Genomic DNA, 21,734 nt, shown 5'->3' on the forward strand with positions numbered 1-21,734 from the left:
TAACAAATAATGTATATTGAAAATTTACAAATTAAATTTTATAAATTGTTTGAGAATGTGTTTAAATTTAAAGTTTTAACACCTTTTATGTTTTTGAAATATATTAACGAATGATTAATTTTAAAATATTTTAAACAATGTTATGATGATATATATAATAAAACTTTTAAGCTTATCATACGAGAATATAAATAGCTCACAACCAAACACATGTACTATTTTTAATGTTGATAACAAATTAACAATTACTTAAATAATCAAATATAATTTATGATTTAATTTTATATAAAAACTTTATTGTTTGAAAAAATATAATTAATTTTAAATTGTATAAATGTTAAGTGAAATTATTTTAAATTTATTCATTTTTTAAAATAATATATTGAAGATAAATGATCACAAACATATATTGAAAGTTCATTGCTATAAATTGAAATAAGTATTAAAAATATATTTAATGTCTGATTTGTGTACATTTCAAACTCTTAACAATACTCTTTATTAAATTTTTTTATATTTTCAAACATTGTTTTATATTTTGTAATTGTTTTATTATTTAATATTTCAGTTATTGATTTTTTAAAAACTATTAGTGTAATTATAAAACAGTTGTTGTGATTTTTTGAACTTATCACTTGACGATAATTTTATTCTTTTAAGAACAACTTTTAAGAGAAAAGGTGTTGTTTAAATGTGCCCGTTTTATTTATAAATATATATTTTTTATATATTAACTTTTTGTATCATTTTATTGTTTTCATTTGTCACATTTTGTTATTATCGTTTTTTAATTTATCATTTAAAAAATTCACAATCATAAACATTTACAAATGACAAAATTTACAAAAAAAACAAATGTTGAAAATATTCATACAAGTTTACAATTATTATTTAAAAAAAATAGGTTCAAACATGAGAATCTTTTCAATATTTTTCTTGTTGCCTCTTTTATGAATTTATTTGATGTTACATCAAACCATATCGATTAACCTTTTTGGATTTTTTACCAACACGACTATTGTTGCCGAATAAAAGTTACCTTTTGTTTATTTTTTTATTATAAAAAACATCACACACTCATTCATTGTGTGATATTTCCCCAGCTATTTTTGATATCCTTTTTTTCTTTTTTTTACTTATTTAATAATTTCTTGTAATTTAATAAAATACAATAATGCAGAAGTTTCAATAATAACGAAATAATTCTTGGCAATTTAAAAGAATTTTCACACAACAATAAGAAAACTCTGTCAAACAAGTTTGATTATTTTGCCGAATTACTGCTAACATATATAACCTCTTTTAGTTCATTTTTCTAAATAAATTTATTGTGCCAATTCTAAGCTAATCATTATTTCTCACCAAATATAATAAAATCCGAAACCATCTTTATTCTTTTGGTAAAAAGCATAACAAATAGAAAGTTCAACAAAAAATGGGAAAATAGAGTTATAAAGCAAAAACATTTTGCATAATAGTTTTAATGTTTGGATACGCGTCGAAGCACTTAACAACCATAAGAATTAATTCGGCAACTTTTCACATGGAACTTGATATTTCAATTGGAATGTCGTGCTCCTCGGCTTTCAAACCTGTTCTCAATTATTCACATTATGAATTCTTTAGAGGCTATGAACGTATAGAGACTCCAACAAGCTTCTGCCAATCAAGTCTTCAAGATGATGATTTGAAATCAGCCCAAAACAAGCGGTGGGAGATGCGGCAAAAGGTGGCTGCAGTTCGTGTTGCCAAAAAACTGGGGATGAGTAAAGCAGTGGCTTATTTGCAAAAGTCAAACCCTACGGACTATTCAAAGCTCTCGATATCAACATTGAAATACTGGGTGGAGCAGTCGAATGGGAGAAAAAGACGGTATTATGATTAAATAACTTGTTGTATAGAAGTGTTTTTTTATTTTTTATCCATTTCATACAAACAAGCGTATTTGTTTGAAAACATACCTTTTCTGTTTGAAACGAAATTTCACTGAAAACTCTAAACCAACAAATAACACTGAAATTTAGGCAAAACCAAACCAAAACTAATTTCATATAATAACAAATAGTATAACAAGGTAAAATGCCTAATAATCATTTGATAGTTTTTAATAAATCATTCGATTTGAATTTTTATTGAAACAAATTTCAAACTTATTTTTTTGTTATAACCATTATATAGTTTATTTTTACTATATTTTTTGATTCACAAAAATATGCTTTAAACAGCCAATAAAAATAAATTTTGTTTTTTCAAAAAAACTTTGCAATTATAAAGTCGATGCTAATTTATTTTTTTAGATTAGAAAAACAAAAAATCTGTTGAATTATTATTTCATTATTTGTATTTATTAATTTTATTATAAATGAAATTAAACATTGTATCCATAAATTAATAAAAATTGGTTAATTTCAATAAAAAAAAAATTCGAACCATTTTGTGGAAAAATCTTATCAATTAAAAATAAATAGTATTGAATTATCAATCAATTTATTTTATGTTTATATTTTCAATTTATTTTAATTTGTTATTAATTTTTATAAAACAATTATCTAAGAAAACAAATATTATTTTTAAAAAATTAAAACAATAAATAATACATAAAATATACTATAATTTTTAATATATTTGAATTTATCAATTTTAACATTTACTAAAACGATAAAAATTGGTTTTAATTTTTTTAACAAAAAATGAAACAACTCAAAAAAAAATTTAATTTTACTTTTAATCAATAAAATTGGTTGTTGTTATTATTAGTAAAAATAACTCAAAAAAACGGTCAAGTAAAAAAAATAAAAAACGAAAAATTTCTTTCTTAAAAATATGGTAAATATTATTAAAAATATACTATTGATTTTACAGTATCAAAAAAATACTTTAAAAAAAAACATAGTAATTTATGAATATTTTTATTATATATTTACTAATGAATTATTATCATTTTTTAGACACAGATCAATATCGGCAGAAAAACACAATCAATTGAAAATCAATATGAAAAAAAACGAAACACTTTTCCGTTATAAAATACCGACAAATACGATAATAAAAGAGCAATACCCAAGAAAAACGCAGAAAAACATCAAGAACAAAATGAGAACTTGTAAATTCAACTCGAAAAGTGGTATGGAGGATCTCCAGTGTTTGTTGTGTCACAAGAATTCGGTCCGACCTGTTGTAACCAAGTGTGGCCATATGTTTTGTTGGGAGTGTGTTAGCCCTCTTCTCCCCTGTCCATGTCCATTCTGTAAAAGCCCATTGACGCTTCACTCTTTGACGTATATTTACGACGGCACCCAAGTGAAACCAAACGAAGTGACTCAAGAAGTTATACCACCGGACTCTTCAAACTCACCAACACAAGAAATTGTCAACACGTTCAGAAATTTCGATTTTGGTAGGACGCGTGTCGGTCCAAATCAAAATTCACTTTATGAACTCCCAAAATGGTTTGCCGTTGTTGTTATTTCGTTTGTTGTGTTGTTCCTCGTCATTATGTGGTTGCATTGATTGGTTCAACCTTTTATTCTTATCAAACCACTCTCAGACTATTGAGACACTATTAAAAAATAAGAAATTGAAAGGAACAAAATGGACCAACAACACCGGTTACACAAAAATGAAATTAATTACAAACGGCATTCGAATGCGCCGCAATGTGATGTACAATTCGCTCCATTTCCCTGTCGCCATGGAAAAGTGTGATTTCATTTTGAGTCTTAAGCCTTTGTGTGATATTGTTATACACCAACTTCCCAATTTCAGTCACTTCGTCCGTCTTAACGACTACATTCTCAAAAATGATTTCGCGAACAGTTTCAGCTCTCACTACACCGTTTTTCCCATCTGTCGTGTATGTATTAAAATCGACACCTAACAAGAAAAGAGTGTCAATAAGAAGGTGAAGCGTCTCAACTATTCTGTTTTTGTGATACCGTCGCACCGCAGTTTGTTCCGAAAGGCCTTCATGGACTTCGCTCATTTTTAATTCCTCGCATTTCTGTGTCACAATCGAGGAACAATCAAAACACGTCCCATCACCAAGACGGACATTTCCAATTTGTAAAAACGCCAAGATTTGCTTTTCCGTCTTCTTCCCCCGCACAGAGATGGTGACATCAGCATACTGCGTCAGAAGTGCAAGGAACGTTGCTTGTTGACACACTTGGTAATTCTTGAACTCAATATATGGTAACTTCTTCCCTGACATTGAGTTCGCTCAGTTCTGAGTTTGCTTTAATCTTGGATTCAGAGGACGTTTTGACCGACACGTCGTTATTTTTAAGCTCTATTTTTGTTTCACACCTCTGCCCTATCATTTCGCACAATAACGTTTAACCTGCCGCCTTAAAAACAAAGTTATTTCGTTGTTCTATTTTATTTAAAACATTTGTACATCAATTGATCTTATTGGCTATTATTTTGCCAATTCTACTAACTTGGTGGTATCAAAAAGTTAGGTAACCATCTTTATTCTGAGCCTGTCAAAACGTGGAAATTTCGCAAAGGCCTTTCACTTTTCTCGCTTTCGCTTTTAAAGTTTTTTTATTTTTTAAAACATTTTTCAGTTTTCGTGAATAAACAGCCAGAAAATTGTGTCAAGAAATTTCTAAATGGGAAAACAGCCAATCGGCTTTACAAAAATCCTTTTATTACAAATGCACGTTTTTGCACAAAATAGGATAGGGTATTTCCTCTTACCTCAACACAAGTTTTCCATATGCGAAAACTCTGAAAACGACTCTGTTTCTGAGTTTGCCCACACAGCCTTAATTGACTCTTCGTCTTTGATTCTCACATAATCCCTCCCATTTATCACAACAGCTGTCATCGTACCGTTGTTGATTAAAAGCCCGGCCGCGCAGTTTGTGAGTCCGCAGTAATGGCTCGAGCTGAAAACGGTGACGACTCGGTTATTTTGTCTGAGCCCAATACCCATTTCCTCCGACTGGTGCGCTCTGATAATGAATCTCAGCCCGGAATTCTTTAGAAAAGTTTGGATCGCGTCTTTTCCAAAAATGTACGTTCCTTTCCCTCTTCTGCTTGGTCCAAACCCGTCCCTACCCTTTGTCTTAATTAGCCCCTCCTCGCTTGAGTCTGCTGGATCGCACCACAACATTTCGTTAATGAGAGGGTCTTGACAATCACACGGTCTCTCAAATGTATCGATGAGTTGGAGTGCACAAAGTGACTCGGTGCACAGCTCGTGCGCAATCCCGCCGTGCACACAAAACAGCTTGTTGTCCACCACAGCGCAGAGTGGAAGGCATTTGAATAAATTGTTGAACATGTTCCATACATCGTACCCCCCTTTGTGCCCGTACTGGCTTTGGCACTGCCCAAGAAACGACATTTTCCCATAGGTCTCGATACTTCCATTGACTCGACTACACTCATGATTACCCCTCAACATGAAGACCATGTCGGGAGCCAAAACCTTAAGAGCTATTAAGAAGCATATGACCTCAATTTGGTGAGTTCCTCGGTCAACGTAGTCTCCCAAAAACAAGTATTTGCAAGTACATATAGTTGTTGCAGGAACCAACCTGAAAAGCTGCGCCAGAGCAGTTGCATCTCTGTAATTTCCGTGTAAATCACCAATGCAATAGCATGGGGGCTGTATTCGCACCACAGAGTTGTCCTTGAGCAAAATAGGTTTAGCGGCTTGAATCAGATTTGCAATGACATCGTACGTCAGTTTGGAAGGGCCGTTCCATTGATGTGACGACTCTCCATACTCAAATTTGTAGCCGTGGAGCGGTTTGAAGTTTGTTCTGAGTTCGTACAAGACGTAGAGTGCCGATTTTATAGCAGGGTCAATGATATCACTCACGTCGAGTTTGTGTATTCTGTGGTCTTCAAGAAGTTTGTCTTGGAAGTACTTCCTGCTGCTCTCTTCAAACATCACTAAATTGGAATTGAACTCAAAGCAATTCACATCGAGTTCGTACTCCGGTGCAGTCTGCTTGGTCTGGGTATTGTCCAACAACTTATCAAACTTGCTGAAGCTGTAGAGACATACACAGGTTTTCCCCGCAAAAATGCCCACAAAAAGTGGGTAAACAACGACTTTCAAAGATTGTCTTCCATGCATAATCCGAAACACGGTGCAGACTATCGGTTCGCCTCGTGAAATGAGCCACTGTGGAAACGGTTTTTCCATCGACACAAACCACCCGCGCACAGTGGTTACCTGGACAGTTTCGGGGCGTGTTTGAACGAAATATGTTTCAGTCTTTTCCTCGTTCGTCATCGGTCTTTGCTCTCTATTTCCGCTCTCTTGTGTGGTGTTGTTCCTCCACTCTTAATCTTTACTTGTCATTTTTTTATTTCTGTTTTTCTCATATAGATTTTATCGGAAGTTAAATCAATTATGAAAATTTTGTGTGGAACAATTAAGTAAATATCATGAGAAAAACTTAATTATCGTATAGTATACCGATAAAATTTAAACTAACTTATTTCATGCTAAAAATAACAAAGGTTAAATATTATTAAATTTTAATTAATCCTATTTTGGTGAATTTCCAAATAAAAACAACAAACTACATATTAATAGTAAACAAAACTATAAAAATATCAAACAAAAAATCAACAATAAGACCATTCTTAAAGAAATGAAAATTGATTTCCAGTATTTGGATTTTCAACTTGAAAATTCTTGTCGACGAAAGGAGTTTGACTTTCGTGAGCAGAGTCTCTTCGTTTTGGGATTGGAGGTGGTTCTTTTTTCGGTTCACCGTTCTGGCATTTATCACTTTCGATATTTTCGTTTTTTTCTTCATTTTGTTTTTCGTCCACAATTTGTTGTAATGGTTCGATTTTAAGTTCGTCAAAATTAAAAAGCTCGACCTTGGGCTGTTGATTTTTAGAAGGGAGTGGTGGTGGGGAGTTATTTTCCATTTCGTCGAGTGGCGTCTCTCTGACTTTTTTGACAATTTCCTTATGTTTTTCAACACTTTCCTTTTCGTTTCCGTCAAATCTTCTGAACGTGAATTTCAACGAAAAATCAGGAGGAAGTGCGTATTTATTTAAATTTGATCCTTCTGTCGGATCCATCATTTTGTCAATCTGCATGAGATAGTGTTTCCCTTCATCAATGAAAAATGCATTCATCACAATTTTTCCCAAAACGATGACGCTTTGTTTAGTCGCGGCCGCCACCACCACAATAGTATCATTAACTATTTGTCTTTCATCAAAAGTGATTGAGTACATCCCTTTTTGTATTTTTGTGCAAACTTGTGGGAATCTACTGAGCAATATTTTTGGATCTGTTTGTGAGAGTGGAGCAAAGTATAATACCGGTTTAATATAATCAGAAAAATCCGTCAGAGATATGACAGGTGAGAACCCCGTGATAAGAACTGATTTCAAAAGTACTTTAAAATCAGGAATAGGTACTAATGGAGTATGTACCTCTATCTCTCCCTCACTTTGAGTCTCTCTGAGAACTTGAAGGATATAAGAGAAGTAGAACGAATACCTAATCTGAGGCGGGGATGTCGACCCTTTCGATATCTTCGAGCGCTTCTTCGCAAAGAACTCCAGCGCTTCAGTGGCGTTACTGTATAACCCTAACGCCATAACAACACACGAACAAACCAAACCAGTCCGACCACGACCCGCTCGACAATGAACACAAGCAACGTTGGATGTGTCACTTTTTAAGAAGGAAACAATGTCAGAGACAATTTTAAGCAAGTTGTTAAAGCGAGGTGGATGGTGATCAAGAAACCCAACATGTCTGACTCGATCGAAAAATCCAGTCGCGTCGTACGAAGTTTCCGTTAAATTCCAAATCATGTAGTGACTTGGGTGGTGTGTATTGAGATACTTTGCTATTTCATCCCTTGAATTTCTCCATTGTGAAGTGATCCCCGTAGCAGGGATACCCATAGCAACTAAATTCGGAAGTATGTATGTCAAGTCAAAAGTCTTCCCATTCACTGTCGTTAGATACTTGTCCTCCGCAACTAATTTACGTAACATCAACTGTTACAACAATTTGGGTTTCAAGTTTCTTATTTACTTGTTTTAGTTTGTCGTGTTAATTTCAGCAACATTACACTTTATTGGTGTTAATTAAAATGTTATACAACTTGGGGTATTTAACTTCTTGAACACCTTAAATATCATTGAACTAAATTCAAGTGGTTTAAAAATCGGGAAATGTCGAGTTTATTTAATATTTCCCCCATTTTTTAGAAGTTTATTATCTGTATATAATTACACAAGCTAAAAAAGGAAAAACATCTAAAATTACTTATATATCCCAGTAAAAACAGGTCAATTGAAATACAAGGGCGTTATTTTAAGTGTTAAGTATTTGATTTGAATGGATAAAATAATCGTTGTTTATATTGATTCAAATTATTAAATATGTATTATAAATGATTTGATGAATAACATATATCATAATTATAGTATTTTAATGTAAAGTAATGTAATTCAGAAAACAAATTCTATTTATTAATTAATTTAATAATAAATATATACTTTATTTGACTTATCTATATTTTAATTATTTAATATTAAAAATGTTAAAACTAGAAACTTAAATTATTTTTTTTTGTTAAAAAACAATTTGTTAAAACCAAAAATTCAATTTTTTCACTTTTTATTATAAAAAAATCTTTTTTAATTTGGTACAACAAATAACATTTTTTCATTTCATTATTTATTATTTGTTTTTTCAACCAATTCAAAAAATAGTTGAATTCAATAATTAAATTATTAATAATTAATAAATAGTTTAACTGATGCCTATTTTAAACTTTAACCATTTATAACCATTAGTAATTCATATGAACTACAAATATAAATTGAATTTTTATGTAAAAACAATGAACAAATTTATTCAATATGCTTAATAAATTAGAATAATATACTATAATTATAACTAAAGAGACTCTTATATGTTGAGTTATCACAAAGGAAGTAATTAAGTTAAAAAACAATAAAATCATACGATGGATTTAAACCGACTTGACCAGATGTGTGTCATTGCATTTACTTCAGTGGACAACAATCAACGAGCAAGTGTCACAAAAGAATTACCAACTGAATTCACCACTGAAAACATGTTCCTCGCTATGTTTACAGCTTTCAAACAAACTACACAACCATACACACAACAATACGGCCTTTCGTTGTTCATTAATACATACAAAACAAATTCAACTCTTCTCATCAAATTTTCAGCGGATATTCAAGAACTGTTGTTGAGGTGGATGTTCAGCACTCAATCCGCTACATTTGTTGTGAAATCTGCTTTCCACGCCTTTTCCGTCTCGTCCATTCACTCGTGGGCAGATGCACAAAAACAAATCGACTTTTCAAATTTTGTTCAGAAGTTAATTTCTTCACAAAATACCATTGAGAGTGCTATTGGTTTAAATATCATTAATGAAGTCCTAAAAGTTTGTTATCATATTTTTATAGTTCCACATTACTATACTCTTGCTTTGTGCCATTTCGGCCATTACTCGGGGTATTCAACATTCTTTTACTTAATACACCATTAATTTAATTACTACTTAATAATAATAATAATAAACGTGACGGTATAGGACGCAATGGAGTGCTTTTCTGTATGTAGATTTGACAAAGCGAAAATATCTCAAATCAAAGAGAATGTTGTCTTTGTTTTGACTCAGATGCTTGTTACATCATTTTTGCAAATACCAAAGACAATAAGTTTGTTCTCCAAAGAGCACAGAATAGTATATTATTATAGTATATTATTATATTAATTAATACTTAGACAATGAAACCAATGTTCAGACGTTATTAAATGCTATTAAAAACGGCGCATTAGTCAGTCATAGTTGGTATAACGATGATGACCCGTTGTGGATTCAATTGCCAAAAGAAATCTACTTTGTTGTTGAGAATGAAACGTTCTTCGCTGCCCTTTACACAACGTTTGAGACATCAAAGAACGAAAACACACTCTGTTCGATCCTCCGACTCTACTCTCTCCTCTGCGGTCTGCGCAAACCAAACTCTATGGAAACCGCCAAAAATGCGGCGTTGTCGATGAAATTCATCGAAATGGCGGTGAACAAATTAACTTCATTTCATAGTCCAGAAGCCGTGTTCTTATTGTGTCAAACGATTTCGAAACTTCGGTGTACACAATTGATCAATTCGGATGTTTCCAAAGAGTTTGGCTCAGTTATTTGCACCTTCACGCGATATGTCTATACAACAAGTAACATGAATGCCATCGATTATTTACTCAATTTTTGGATGAAACAGTCGATGGGGCTACTTCATTCAAGCACCACTGACAACGACTGGGTGAAAATGTTAGAAATGGTAGTTATGTGGTTTTTAGAGGAAGTTTTGAATCGAGAAGACCGTGGGGATGATTCATTGACGGGAGACATTAATATGGATTTGATATGGGAAAATTTAGGAGTTATTATTCGGTATATATACCCCTTTTTTGTGCCATATATCACACAATTGTTGAACGATTTGGCTAAAATGATGTTCAGCAATATTCCATTTCAACAGAAAAGTATTGTCGAGGGCAAAATGGCTTGGGTTATTGAACTGATTGTAGCGGGGTTACGAGCGTCGACGACGACTGCGATTGACCAGCAAAAGGTTCTTATTGATGAGAAATTGATAACAATGGTATTACCTATCATGCAAATGTTTGGGAAAATGAATAAAGAGAGAGCGTGGGGAGATGAGGATAGTGGGGAGTATCGAGTTGAAATAGCAAGCATCGACTTTGTAGAAGCGGCCAAAATAATAATGAACAAACACATGAGGAACCAAGACTACTTGGACTCGTTTATAGTTGAATTTGTTCAAATGGTTGGGCGAGTGTTAGTTGAATGGCGTGGGAGTATTAAACTGATTGAAAAGGTGTTAGAGACGTTCAACATGTTTTGTCAAGAGCGACTTTTTGCGTCACGAATTATTGGGGGCACTTTTATTAAAACGTCGATATTGAATGGATGGCAAAGTATCGTCTCGAATTTTCAAGGCAAACAGTCTGAGATTAAAGGAGTCTATTTGAGTCTTTTCACGACGATTGGAATGGTGTTGTACTCGAGCAAACCACGCGATGACTCCAAAGAATTTATGCACATGTTTGTCGTGCGAATGGGCGAATTATCGAACCAAGTGGCTATTGGACATGTTGATGAGAAAAGCGTGACTGAAATTAGTGTCCAATTGCGTGGGTTATTCATGGCGGCTGAAAGAAGTGCTGTGACACCGAACGGGTTATATGTACTTATTGACAATTACTTTGACAAGTTTGTTATCAAACTGATGGGTTTGGTGTTTAACAACAAAGATCTGTTCCGATGTCTACTTAAGTTGTATCAACAAATCTGTTGTTCGGTGTATTTTTGGACGGGCCCCTCTGTTGAAACAACGTCTGACATTGGGATCATCCAAACGAGTTTTGAAATGGTGAAAAATGTGTGTATTTATTGTATACAACAAGGGGGTGATACTGTCAAGACGTTTCAAAGCGAACTTAATATCTGCTTTAAAATCATGTACGGGTGTTTGAAGTCGACTAATATGAACTTCTGTCTCCTCCAATTATATGGCAAGAACTTATTTGTTGAAGTACTTTCAAGGGTTATTATTGTTATGAATATGATCACTGTTGAAATGCTCGACAACAATGAAAAACTTGAACTTTCAATGTTTACACTGGTCTCGTTATTGGGACCATTCCTTTATATGGTATCCGATGATTTGGTCTTCATTGTATTGAACACTATTATAACGGGAATTGTCCGTCGAAACTTACAAATACAAACATTGTGTGTTACGTTTTTCGATACCCTTTCGGAGAAATGGATGTTGGAACGAACTATTTCAAAACATTGCACATTGAAAGAAGCATACATACAACCACTTTATAATATTTTTGTTGTCGCCGTTCGACAATTTTTCTTCTCTGGGCCAAGCAACACAATTGGAAGGCTTGTCTTCTATTTGGCGCTATTAGAACCAATCGTTTGTTTTTATTGATTGTTGCTCAAATACTTGAATTATAGTATTAAAATATTATAATTCAAGTATTATTTATAATTGCTATTGTAAGAATAGTATATTAATAGTATATTAATAGTATATATAGTAATTGTTTCTAATATGCAGTTTTTAGAAAAGAGTGTTGAAGACATTGTCAAGGATGTCGCTGAAAAGGATAGGAACATGTTTTTGACCAACTATTTTACACTTCAAAACTTCTTCTCGGTTAGAAGAGACAAGCACGAGGCCGAATATTTCTTGTCTGAGCTTCGAGGCGTTTATGGAAAACCGGAGTGCAAATTAAGATAACTTTGATTGCTTTATTAATGTCTCATTCTTATTTTTGGAGTGGTTGGGTTAACTTCCGACTAAATAATTTACTACATTTTACTGTTTGTAGTGTATAAATTTTTTATTTAAAACACCCCAAAAGTTCTATGTTAAGGATTTTTGGGGGCTTAATTTATATATTTTATTAATGAATAGATGAATTGAATTTATTCAATAATAAGTTAATACTATTTTTTACCAAATGAATTGATTTTGTAACGATTTTACTATTTCAAAGTTAAATGCTGTCTTGTGTTTCCAAAGAACTCACAGCAAGCAAACCTTTATCAATTCAAAACTCCAAAAGGCGATGAGTGACTTCGAAACTACAGTCAACGAATTTATCTATGACAACGAATCGGACGGTACATGGGAAAATATCCAATACCCAGACACACAAAAATGTGAGACAAAATCGTTCTTCAAGGCAACGCCACAACAACTCAAAATCCGCATCATCGTCAACACGCGGTATTCCATTCAACAATTTCAAATGTTTTTCACGAACATCACTCTGGTCACAAGCTTAATTTCAAACATATTTTCAACAGAAGATGTGACAGAAGACCACGTCAAATTAGTTGGGGTGTCTTACGTTTCAAAGAAACTCGAGGCAGTCACTTTCCGATACAAAATTATTCAACTTGCGTCGTATGAAACACTTTTGTTGTGTGGGGACTTCAATCCTAAGCTTTGGGACCACATCGTCTTGTACGCGAAAGACATCAAAACACAGACGAAGTTCATTTTGGAAGTTTCTATTCCACGAGACAAGTTGAATGGGAATTTGGTGGGGAGGGAAAACTCCGACGACAACATGCAGATGGTCCACGCTATTATTAACGCACAACGACAAGCAATCCACAACATATATTCAATCCTCAATAAAGACAAGGAAAACCCTCGAGTCTTTGTGTTACAGCGACAATTCCAAATACAAACACAGTACTGCTTCTCATTTCCAAATGTCATTTTTAACGAGAAATTTCTGAGCATTTGCGCCAACTCCGATTTCTCAGAAATCATCGTCAAAGGGTTTTATTTCTATAATTTGCCCTTTCTCACTGTCATTCGACTCTTCCAAAAATACGCAAACGCGTCGATACTGTTCCCTCACAGAAAGATTCTCGAAAAGAACAATAAGTTCTGTCTCGAGCACGCCGAGTCACCATACTTTGGTCGGAATGTTGTTAAAACTGACTTGTTTCGTGGTATATTGTCGCAAGAGAGTGGACTCTTTATTGGGTGTCAGAGTCTCAACACGGACATTTGCAAAGTGTGCAACGCGAAGAACCCGTCCGAAAAATTTTCGGTTGTATTTAGCGGCGAACAAATTGAATGGGACGGAACAGACACACGGTCGTCCTGGTTTTACCACTACTTCACACCCGAGCTCAAATTGATGGACAAAGAAACGCGTAAGGCGCTTATGAAGCAACTGATAGTCGTGTTTTTAGTCACACGCGTTGTTATAGTAAGCGACGTTCCTGTGCCGAACCCACCGTTCGAGGGAAATATATTGGAACGCGGAATTGCCCTTCAAAAACTCGTTCTCCGAACGCAGTTCAGTTGTTTGTTGAAAAGAAAAATGAAAAAGGAGAACCACTTTTACAACGTCGAAGTCAAAATGAATCCAAACACAGCCAACTGTTTTTTACATGTAAAAAGTGAAGTAATTGTGAACATTACGCGATTTCTTGGAATAAAGGACATCTCCCGCTTTGCTCGGACGACAAAACAAATGTACCAAATCATTCGAAACTCGGACGATGTTTGGAAAATGAAATACACCAAATTGTGCAACATGGTGAGTTACCAGAAGTACGCGATTCAGTACACCAAAGCAAAAGAAAGTGACTACTACACGGCAGTAAAGAAAGAACAAATACTTCTCCACAACTGGGAAAATGGGAGGATTCTTCAAAAAAGAAACGTTCCGTTCTCGAACAGCCCCATCTCGAAAATATGTTTTGGGAACCACGGCGAAATCATTGTTGGGAGTTACGGTGGGTCGTTGGTTGTTGGGAAAACAGAAGAAGTCGAAAGAGGGACAGTGACACAACGGTTAGTACTCCCGTCGTCGGTTAACAGCTTAGACTTCGAGGTGTACGACGACGTGATTTTAGTTGCCAAACAGAATGGGACGATTGAGAGTTACTCGAACGACGCAAACGATACAAAAAGTGCGCATATCTACAAATGTGTCACAGACGAAATGCCGTTGTTCCAAAGAGTCGATCTTGTAAAAGACAAGACGATATTGGGAATTAACAGTAACGAGGTGTATCACTACGACACGTTTGCAAAAAGAATCAAACAGCTCATCCGACCAGACAGTTACGAGATTTTGTCGGCTTCTTTTTTCGACGAGCAAATTGTCATCACAAACAACTGTGTGGGGACATTTCGTGGGTTTGACATGAGGTGTCGCGAAGTCGTTTTCGAGCGGCAAAACCCGGCAAAAGTTCCCGTTGCTTTGGATTACTTTGGCGATTATGTCTTTGTTGGGAATCAAGATGGCGAGGTGCAGATGTTTGACGTTCGGAAAAAGGACTTCTTTGTAGTTCGACCAGTGAACGAGTATGGAATATCAATGATCGACTTGTGGAATAAAAAGGGAGTAGTTGTTGGGGTGGACAATAAAGTTGCTGGGTTTACGTGTAACGGGAAGTGGATTGGGTCTGTCCGCCCCATCCTCAATCCCTGTCGAAAAATAGGGTGTGTGCGCATTGTTGATGATGGGCTGTACTGTGGATTAGAGAATGGCAATCTAATTGTTGTCGACTTCAAACCGAATGAATAGTAATTTATTTATGATTTTGTTTAGTTTGTGGGTGAATTAGTTTGAATTGAATAAAAAACAAACTTAAAAAGACAGAGATGGAAGGCGTTGAAGTGAAAATCGACACAGAGCCAAGTGAAGTTAAAAAAGAGGAGCCAACTGACACAGACTTAGAACAGAATGAAGACAAAGTGTATAGTATATGGGAAGAGGTTCCCATAATTTTTGTGTGTTTAACAATCATACTCTCCTACTTAACGATCATAGTAGTCATCATTTTCCTTTTGCCGTTATTTTATTCGACACCAACAATCATTTTTTGGACCATCGTTACACATGTTATTATATACTTGATTTCATACAATTACTACAGTGTACACGTTGTCCAGTCTGATATCATTCCAGAGTCATACTACCGCGTTGATGAAGAAAACATCGACGAGTCAAGAATGTGCCAAATATGTAAAAAATACAAAGCGGATCGCGTCCATCATGATCGCACCACCAAGAAGTGTATTTATCGATACGACCACTACTGTGGTGTTGTCCAAAATGCACTTGGGTATCACAATTACAGGTACTTCTTTTTGTTTCTGTTTTACGTTGAAGTTGGGTTGTTGTGTCTCGATTTTAATGTTGCCATTGGGTTGTATCGCTTAGACATCGTTTGTTTGTTCAAAATTATAAGGCGAAACTATTCACGTATAGTTAAAATATGTTCCGAAGATACTTTTGATAGCCTTCATTCTCTTCTTTGCCAATTTCTCAATTTCTATAGGCGGTCAAGTCTTCTTCCAAGCGGTAATGATCTCACTGAACCTCACAACGAAAGAGTTTGTGGACTGGGCATCGCAAGTATTGAGAGAGAGGCGTTTCGTTCCTCTGCCTTATTACAAAACAGTTTTACTCAACTGGAAAGAATGTATGCAAGTGCCAGAAGACAAGAACGTCTTGTTGGGATTCCTCCCCACAAAGCCTCGTATGATTGAAAAAAGATCGCTTTAATAGTGCAATCATCATTTTGTCTTGAGTGATTCAAAAAGATTAGTGACTTTTTATTCAAAATGAGTTAGTAAATAGTTATAGTAAAATTGCTATTGTTTATGGTAAAATAAAGAAGGGATAAAATGAAAACTTAAAAAGTGAATGCAGAGCGAAGCCAAAACGAACAATCAAACTAAACCACTCTCAAAACAACTCATTGAACAAATCAACACTGCTGTTCCTCTTGAAGGAAAGGGCACCCGTTTGTTATTCAATTTCAATTTCATTATAATAAATTAATAATAAATAGAATTGTTGTTGAAAACTAAAGAGATTGCAAGCGCGACTCAGATTGAAATTTTGAGAGAAAAGGAGGAACATAAAGTTCGTGACTCGGAGGAACAAAAGATTTTGAAAAATTACGAAGAAATTCAACTTGATATAACTAACGCCGAAAAGCAAAGTAACGAAATTGTTTCAAAGCACACCACCCTTCAAAAACAGGAACTCGAACTCAAAAATGAAGTGTCACAATCAGAACAAAACCTCAAAGCACTCAAAACCACAATCGACTCGAAACAAGCAACAGTAGATACTCAAAAAAAACACCAAGAAAAAATGAAAGAACTCCAACAACAAGTCGAAGTGTGTTCAAAAGAGTTAAGAGAGGCAAACATTGAGAGAACAAATGCTGATAAGGCTACAATGGAACTGAATCGAACAAAAGATTTGAAGGTTTGTAGTGTACTATATTTTATAGTACATTTTATTATATTATAAAAGGTAATGAGATGAGAAAGATGTATTATAATTATAATTATTAATATAATTATTAATATTATGATTATTATTAACAATTAGAAGGATATTGCTCTGTTACGGAATTCATTCGACCAAAAAAAGAAAGAGAGGGAGACCGTCGAAAGACAAATAACTGGGTTGTTTGAAAGTCTTGCAAAGGCACAAGAAGAACACAAGAAAGAAAAAGAGGACACGGAGATTAAACTTAAAATTAAACGTAACAGACTTACTGAGCTCGAAATGATGGAAAAGTCTCTCATTACCAAAGAGTCTGAAATTCAACAGAGAACAATTATTGCTCAACAAGACGAAGAAATTCTGTTTTAGACCTAAAGTCACAAGATTGTTTTGTGTTATTTAAAATGTTATATAATCTTTTTAAACTCATTTATGATATAAACAACGTAAATTATCGGGAAATGTCCTAACACTGCCGAAACAATTATTTATTTATAATATAGTACTGGTAAACTATAATTTTTGGGTTGAGTAAACTGTTTGGAAGAAAATCGAAAACAAAATTGAAAGAATCATTGCATGTTTCCCAAAAATAAACGTTTTACAACAAACTCTATTATATTAATATAATATTAATATATATTTATAATATTCTGTTATTTTCTGTAACTTTTATATGAATAAAAATAATCGATTAATTCGAAAACACTTTTCAATCGGCAAAAACTCAAAGAAATGTGAAAAGAAATCAACTCGAAAACCGCTTCAACTATTTTTTTTTAGAATTTCTAGTGGAGGCAAAAAGAGTTGTTTCAAAAAGAAAAAACAGATTTTTCAAACAAAACACACATAAAAATTTTTCGAGAAAAAAAAACGCAAATCTTTTCTGTTGAAAAACAACGACGACAAAACTGTTTCATACAATTCAAAAAAGAAATTCCACAATACATTTTAATCTATAGATTCTGGTTTGAAACTATAAAAAACCTATATTTTAATCATTCAACTAAAATAGAAAACCAAACACGAAATTGGACTTTGTGGTCTATATAAAGAAGTGTTTTAAATAAGAACATAGAATGCAGTTGTTGTTTCTACTCACATTGATTTCAATCGCATGCGCAACGAAATGCGCACATAAAAGACCCGTTCTGATGATCCATGGTATATTGTCGAGTCAGTTGATGCTTGAGGCTGACGTTCCTGAGTCATACACATTGCCTGGTAACTGTCCACATCAGTTGAAAGGACAAATTTGGGTGAATAAGAAGGACATTTATCCGTTTAATGACACGCAGTGTTTTGTAGCTTATATGAACACTGAGTGGGATGGCAAGAAGATGGAGAATGTACCTGGTGTCAAAATAACATATCCCAATTACCCTTCAACGGAAGGTATTTCATCTTTAGGTGTAGAAGATCAAAGCGTTGCTTATCGTGTTCTCAGACTCTTCTATAAAATGATTCAAGGCCTTTCCACTGATGGTTTGTCTTTCAAATAGTGTTACAAGTTTATAAGTTAATGAATAGGATGGGTAGATAACCAAGATATGTTTGCACCTGGCTATGACTGGAGGTACGCAAACAGACAACGAGATGACTGGATTGCTAAAACAAAAGAATTAGTTAAATCAGCTGTTGAAAAGACCAAGTTGAAAGCCGTCCTTGTAACGCACTCATATGGTGGACCAATGGCTATGGAATTCTTTGATGCCGTTGGGAAGGAGTTCTGTGATAAGTACATTGACAAAATCATCACCGTCGCCTCGCCATTTATTGGAGCTACAAAAGCACTCCAAACATTTTTGTCTGGTGAGACGTTTGGTCTTCCAATGGATCCATCCACGTTGAGAAAGTTAGCCCGCTCTTGGGAAGGGTCTATTCAATTGATGCCAAATGCGAAGTATTGGGAGAACGCTGTGATTGCTGAAGTCGCTGGGAAGAAGTATACTGCCCAACAAGTAGAAGAAGTATTAGAATTAGTACCTGAAGTGAAGGAATATATTAAACCAATGTATGAAGAGTGTATGGACAGGTTTGTACCTATTTCATAAATTGTACCCAAATTGATCTTTAGATATCCAATGGATCATGTCCCAAATAATGTTCCAATTCACTGTTTGTATTCGCATGGAATCGACACAGTGTACAGTCTTAAATATGATGATCTTACTAAAGACTTCCAAGACGGTAATTTCACATATGGAGATGGTGATGGGACTGTTGATATACAATCACTCTTGTGGTGCGCCCAACCCTCTTTTAATGCCACTGTTGTTAAGGACATGGGTAAAGTTGGCCACGCTGACTTGATTAAAGACAAATCGACTATCACTTATGTAAGACAACAATCGTGCAGTGCTGTCGAGTCCGATTTCGTCGAGTAAATAAATTTTCATCTTATTTTCGTTGACAAATTGTCTAAAAAAGAAATAAACAAAATCCCACTTAATACGAGGACTAATTTACCTAAGATATTTTCCACGAAGTTTACAGGAAAAGGAATAGCGCCACATTGCGTTCTATTGAGAAAAAAGATAAGTAAACGACCACATCACAACGACAATAGCAGCCAAAATGAGTGTTGCTTTATTTTCTTCGACGAAAGTAATTGCACTCGATTTGTGTGTTCGTGCATTCAATAATTGAGATAAAGTGGTGTCTTTATTTCTCAGCAAAATAGTCATATTAATAATAGTCTGCACATCATCTACAGTAAAACTCTTTGGAGCATCCGTGAACAATGTGTGGACTGATGAGTCTTCCGTGCAGTTGAACACGTTATCCCGCTGTGAGATAATTGCCGAGATGATGAAATTACCAAAGTCTTCATTCTCGGAACAGACAAAGAAATCGATAAGCCGCACTCCAACTTCGACACTCGATATCGAGTGTATAAACCACGTGAGATACCACGGAAGTGTAAACATCGCATCACATCCAACTTCCTCTAAAATGTCACCAAGTTGTTGGTCGATCTCTTTGACTCGCTGTAACGCGTTAAGCCCTTGTTCCATGACTATAACTATGTCTGACGTCAGCATCTCCTTAAATCGGGTAAGCGCCAATTTCTCGGTGATCGCCAACACCATTTCGTCGGAAGGTATCGCAAGAATAAGTATCGAAACCACGTCGTGAAAACCTTGGTAATATTTCAACTCGGGGTGAAGGTAAAATAAATTGTCAAGAACAAGTAATAAGCGACTCTTCTTTTCTTCCATCGGAAGTGACTTAAAGATGTTCCCGTAGGTCCGATGGACATCTATAGCTAATTGCGAGTGGTATTTGCTTTTCACGGATTTCAGTAAAATTGGCTTCACTTGAAGTATTTTTGCGTATATATTCGACCGCTCCAAATTGTTTGAATCTCCAAAGCCATAAGGAGAACGAGCAATTAAAGAATTAATAGTGAGTGGGTGGGTCGTTTTTTTAAAGTGTTGAAAATCGCTTTCAGACATCGAAATGATTTTAATTATTTGAGTTTATTTCAGATGGATTTAATTATAAAAATATTTATTATAATTACAAATAAGTGTTTTTCAATTAAATAATTCATTATTTTTTTATCAAAATAGAATAGATGATAATGAAAGTTATAGAACTTAGAATATAAGAATTGGAGCACATGTATTAATTAAATTTATTAACAATACATATTGAATTAACTTTATTAGTAAATTAATATAATTCACAAGTAGATTGAATAATTATTATGATTAAATTTTTACAATTTAATGTGTATTTCATTCGACTAATTTTTAAGTTATCTTTTTTTTTGTAAAAAATCAAACAAATTATTAACTAGAAAAAATTCAAGAACGAATACCCAACAGTATTAAAAAAATATATTACAACATTTTTTTAAAACAAAGGCTATCACTTTCATACCTTTTAGTTTTTTCATATTGACAGACTTTCTCAAAAAATATATTTTTCAGATTACCAGTTGAAAGAATTGAATTACAAAAAGTGACTTAGTATTTAGAAATGAACTTAACTAAAATGATAAAATCAGTAAATATTACTTCGTAAACAACTTTATTCAGATGCCTCTTTCTTCGAAGCTTTTGACTTCTTTTCTTTCTTCTTGTCATCGTCAGCTTTTTTCACAGACTTTCTTGGCTTTTTCTCTTCCTTCTCTTCTTCTTTCTTGGTTGTCTTTTTTGACTTCTTTTCCTTCTTCTCGTCATCTTCCTTCACGTGTTCTTCCCCTTCCTTCTCAGTTTTCTTTGACGTTTTCTTCTTCTTTGGTGCCTCTTTTTTTTCTTCCTCGTCCTTTTTCTCCTCCTTATCTTTTTTGGTGGTTTTCTTCTTCTTTGGGGCTTCTTCTTTTTTCTCCTCTTCTTGTTTTTCTTCCTCCTTTTCTTCTTTCTTTGTGGTCTTCTTTGGTGTCTTCTTAACAGGCTCCTTTTTGGCTTCTGCAGTAACTGGCTTCTTGTCATCACTCAGCTCATCCTTCTCAAAGGTGACGTCCTTGATCTTGGCTTCTTTCTTCAACGCCTCAGCTGATGCTTTGAAACCGTGCTCCAAAAGGTAAAGGTAAACTTTCTTGTCAGTCTCTGCCATAATCTTTGTTTTGCACTTTTTTCAGTTTCTTTTATATGCCAAACTCCAATACATTTCAACATCTGAGGGTTCTGTTTGTTTTGAAAGGAAAGATGAATATTGTTTAAACAAAAATGTATTGCATTAGAGGACATTTTTGTGTAAGATTTTTTGAAGATTTTTGGAGGGTTTATCAATTAATGAGATCAGACTTACTTTTTATCTTTTCGTGTGGTGTCTCAATTGCTTGATTATTTATTTTTGCTTTATTTTGTGTCTTTTTTTTCCTTTTTCAAGGTATCTGGTATTCCTTTTTTTT

At 34.2% G+C, this 21,734-nt stretch overlaps 11 protein-coding genes across 11 annotated transcripts; 7 read left to right on the plus strand and 4 right to left on the minus strand.

Moving 5' to 3' along the window:
* Window positions 1-1,543: 1,543 nt before the first annotated feature.
* Window positions 1,544-1,885, plus strand: EIN_152710 (hypothetical protein; the record flags this gene model as incomplete). Its single annotated transcript, XM_004257997.1, has 1 exon — window positions 1,544-1,885. The coding sequence occupies one exon, from the start codon at window positions 1,544-1,546 to the stop codon at window positions 1,883-1,885; it is 342 nt and encodes a 113-aa protein (XP_004258045.1).
* Window positions 1,886-3,093: 1,208 nt separating this feature from the next.
* Window positions 3,094-3,510, plus strand: EIN_152720 (hypothetical protein; the record flags this gene model as incomplete). The annotated part of the gene is made up of 1 exon (XM_004257998.1): window positions 3,094-3,510. One exon carries the CDS (start codon window positions 3,094-3,096, stop codon window positions 3,508-3,510), a length of 417 nt encoding a protein of 138 aa, XP_004258046.1.
* A 115-nt stretch (window positions 3,511-3,625) lies between these two features.
* Window positions 3,626-4,210, minus strand: EIN_152730 (hypothetical protein; the record flags this gene model as incomplete). Its single annotated transcript, XM_004257999.1, has 1 exon — window positions 3,626-4,210. The coding sequence occupies one exon, from the start codon at window positions 4,208-4,210 to the stop codon at window positions 3,626-3,628; it is 585 nt and encodes a 194-aa protein (XP_004258047.1).
* Window positions 4,211-4,702: 492 nt separating this feature from the next.
* On the minus strand, window positions 4,703-6,163 carry EIN_152740 (serine/threonine protein phosphatase 2B catalytic subunit A2, putative; the record flags this gene model as incomplete). Its single annotated transcript, XM_004258000.1, has 1 exon — window positions 4,703-6,163. The coding sequence occupies one exon, from the start codon at window positions 6,161-6,163 to the stop codon at window positions 4,703-4,705; it is 1,461 nt and encodes a 486-aa protein (XP_004258048.1).
* Window positions 6,164-6,609: 446 nt separating this feature from the next.
* EIN_152750 (phosphatase, putative) lies at window positions 6,610-7,992 on the minus strand (the record flags this gene model as incomplete). Its single annotated transcript, XM_004258001.1, has 1 exon — window positions 6,610-7,992. One exon carries the CDS (start codon window positions 7,990-7,992, stop codon window positions 6,610-6,612), a length of 1,383 nt encoding a protein of 460 aa, XP_004258049.1.
* A 980-nt stretch (window positions 7,993-8,972) lies between these two features.
* Window positions 8,973-12,324, plus strand: EIN_152760 (hypothetical protein; the record flags this gene model as incomplete). The annotated part of the gene is made up of 4 exons (XM_004258002.1): window positions 8,973-9,422; window positions 9,573-9,699; window positions 9,767-11,997; window positions 12,142-12,324. The coding sequence occupies 4 exons, from the start codon at window positions 8,973-8,975 to the stop codon at window positions 12,322-12,324; spliced, it is 2,991 nt and encodes a 996-aa protein (XP_004258050.1).
* Window positions 12,325-12,655: 331 nt separating this feature from the next.
* Window positions 12,656-15,148, plus strand: EIN_152770 (hypothetical protein; the record flags this gene model as incomplete). The annotated part of the gene is made up of 1 exon (XM_004258003.1): window positions 12,656-15,148. The coding sequence occupies one exon, from the start codon at window positions 12,656-12,658 to the stop codon at window positions 15,146-15,148; it is 2,493 nt and encodes an 830-aa protein (XP_004258051.1).
* Window positions 15,149-15,225: 77 nt separating this feature from the next.
* EIN_152780 (zinc finger protein DHHC domain containing protein, putative) lies at window positions 15,226-16,132 on the plus strand (the record flags this gene model as incomplete). The annotated part of the gene is made up of 2 exons (XM_004258004.1): window positions 15,226-15,792; window positions 15,836-16,132. The coding sequence occupies 2 exons, from the start codon at window positions 15,226-15,228 to the stop codon at window positions 16,130-16,132; spliced, it is 864 nt and encodes a 287-aa protein (XP_004258052.1).
* A 141-nt stretch (window positions 16,133-16,273) lies between these two features.
* On the plus strand, window positions 16,274-17,239 carry EIN_152790 (hypothetical protein; the record flags this gene model as incomplete). The annotated part of the gene is made up of 3 exons (XM_004258005.1): window positions 16,274-16,373; window positions 16,422-16,846; window positions 16,973-17,239. The coding sequence occupies 3 exons, from the start codon at window positions 16,274-16,276 to the stop codon at window positions 17,237-17,239; spliced, it is 792 nt and encodes a 263-aa protein (XP_004258053.1).
* A 710-nt stretch (window positions 17,240-17,949) lies between these two features.
* EIN_152800 (1-O-acylceramide synthase precursor, putative) lies at window positions 17,950-19,257 on the plus strand (the record flags this gene model as incomplete). Its single annotated transcript, XM_004258006.1, has 3 exons — window positions 17,950-18,355; window positions 18,401-18,905; window positions 18,948-19,257. The coding sequence occupies 3 exons, from the start codon at window positions 17,950-17,952 to the stop codon at window positions 19,255-19,257; spliced, it is 1,221 nt and encodes a 406-aa protein (XP_004258054.1).
* A 135-nt stretch (window positions 19,258-19,392) lies between these two features.
* Window positions 19,393-20,328, minus strand: EIN_152810 (hypothetical protein; the record flags this gene model as incomplete). The annotated part of the gene is made up of 1 exon (XM_004258007.1): window positions 19,393-20,328. One exon carries the CDS (start codon window positions 20,326-20,328, stop codon window positions 19,393-19,395), a length of 936 nt encoding a protein of 311 aa, XP_004258055.1.
* Window positions 20,329-21,734: the final 1,406 nt, after the last annotated feature.

This window comes from Entamoeba invadens (genome assembly GCF_000330505.1).
Source record: "Entamoeba invadens IP1 unplaced genomic scaffold scaff_1105074726367, whole genome shotgun sequence".
Lineage (NCBI taxonomy): Eukaryota > Evosea > Mastigamoebida > Endamoebidae > Entamoeba > Entamoeba invadens.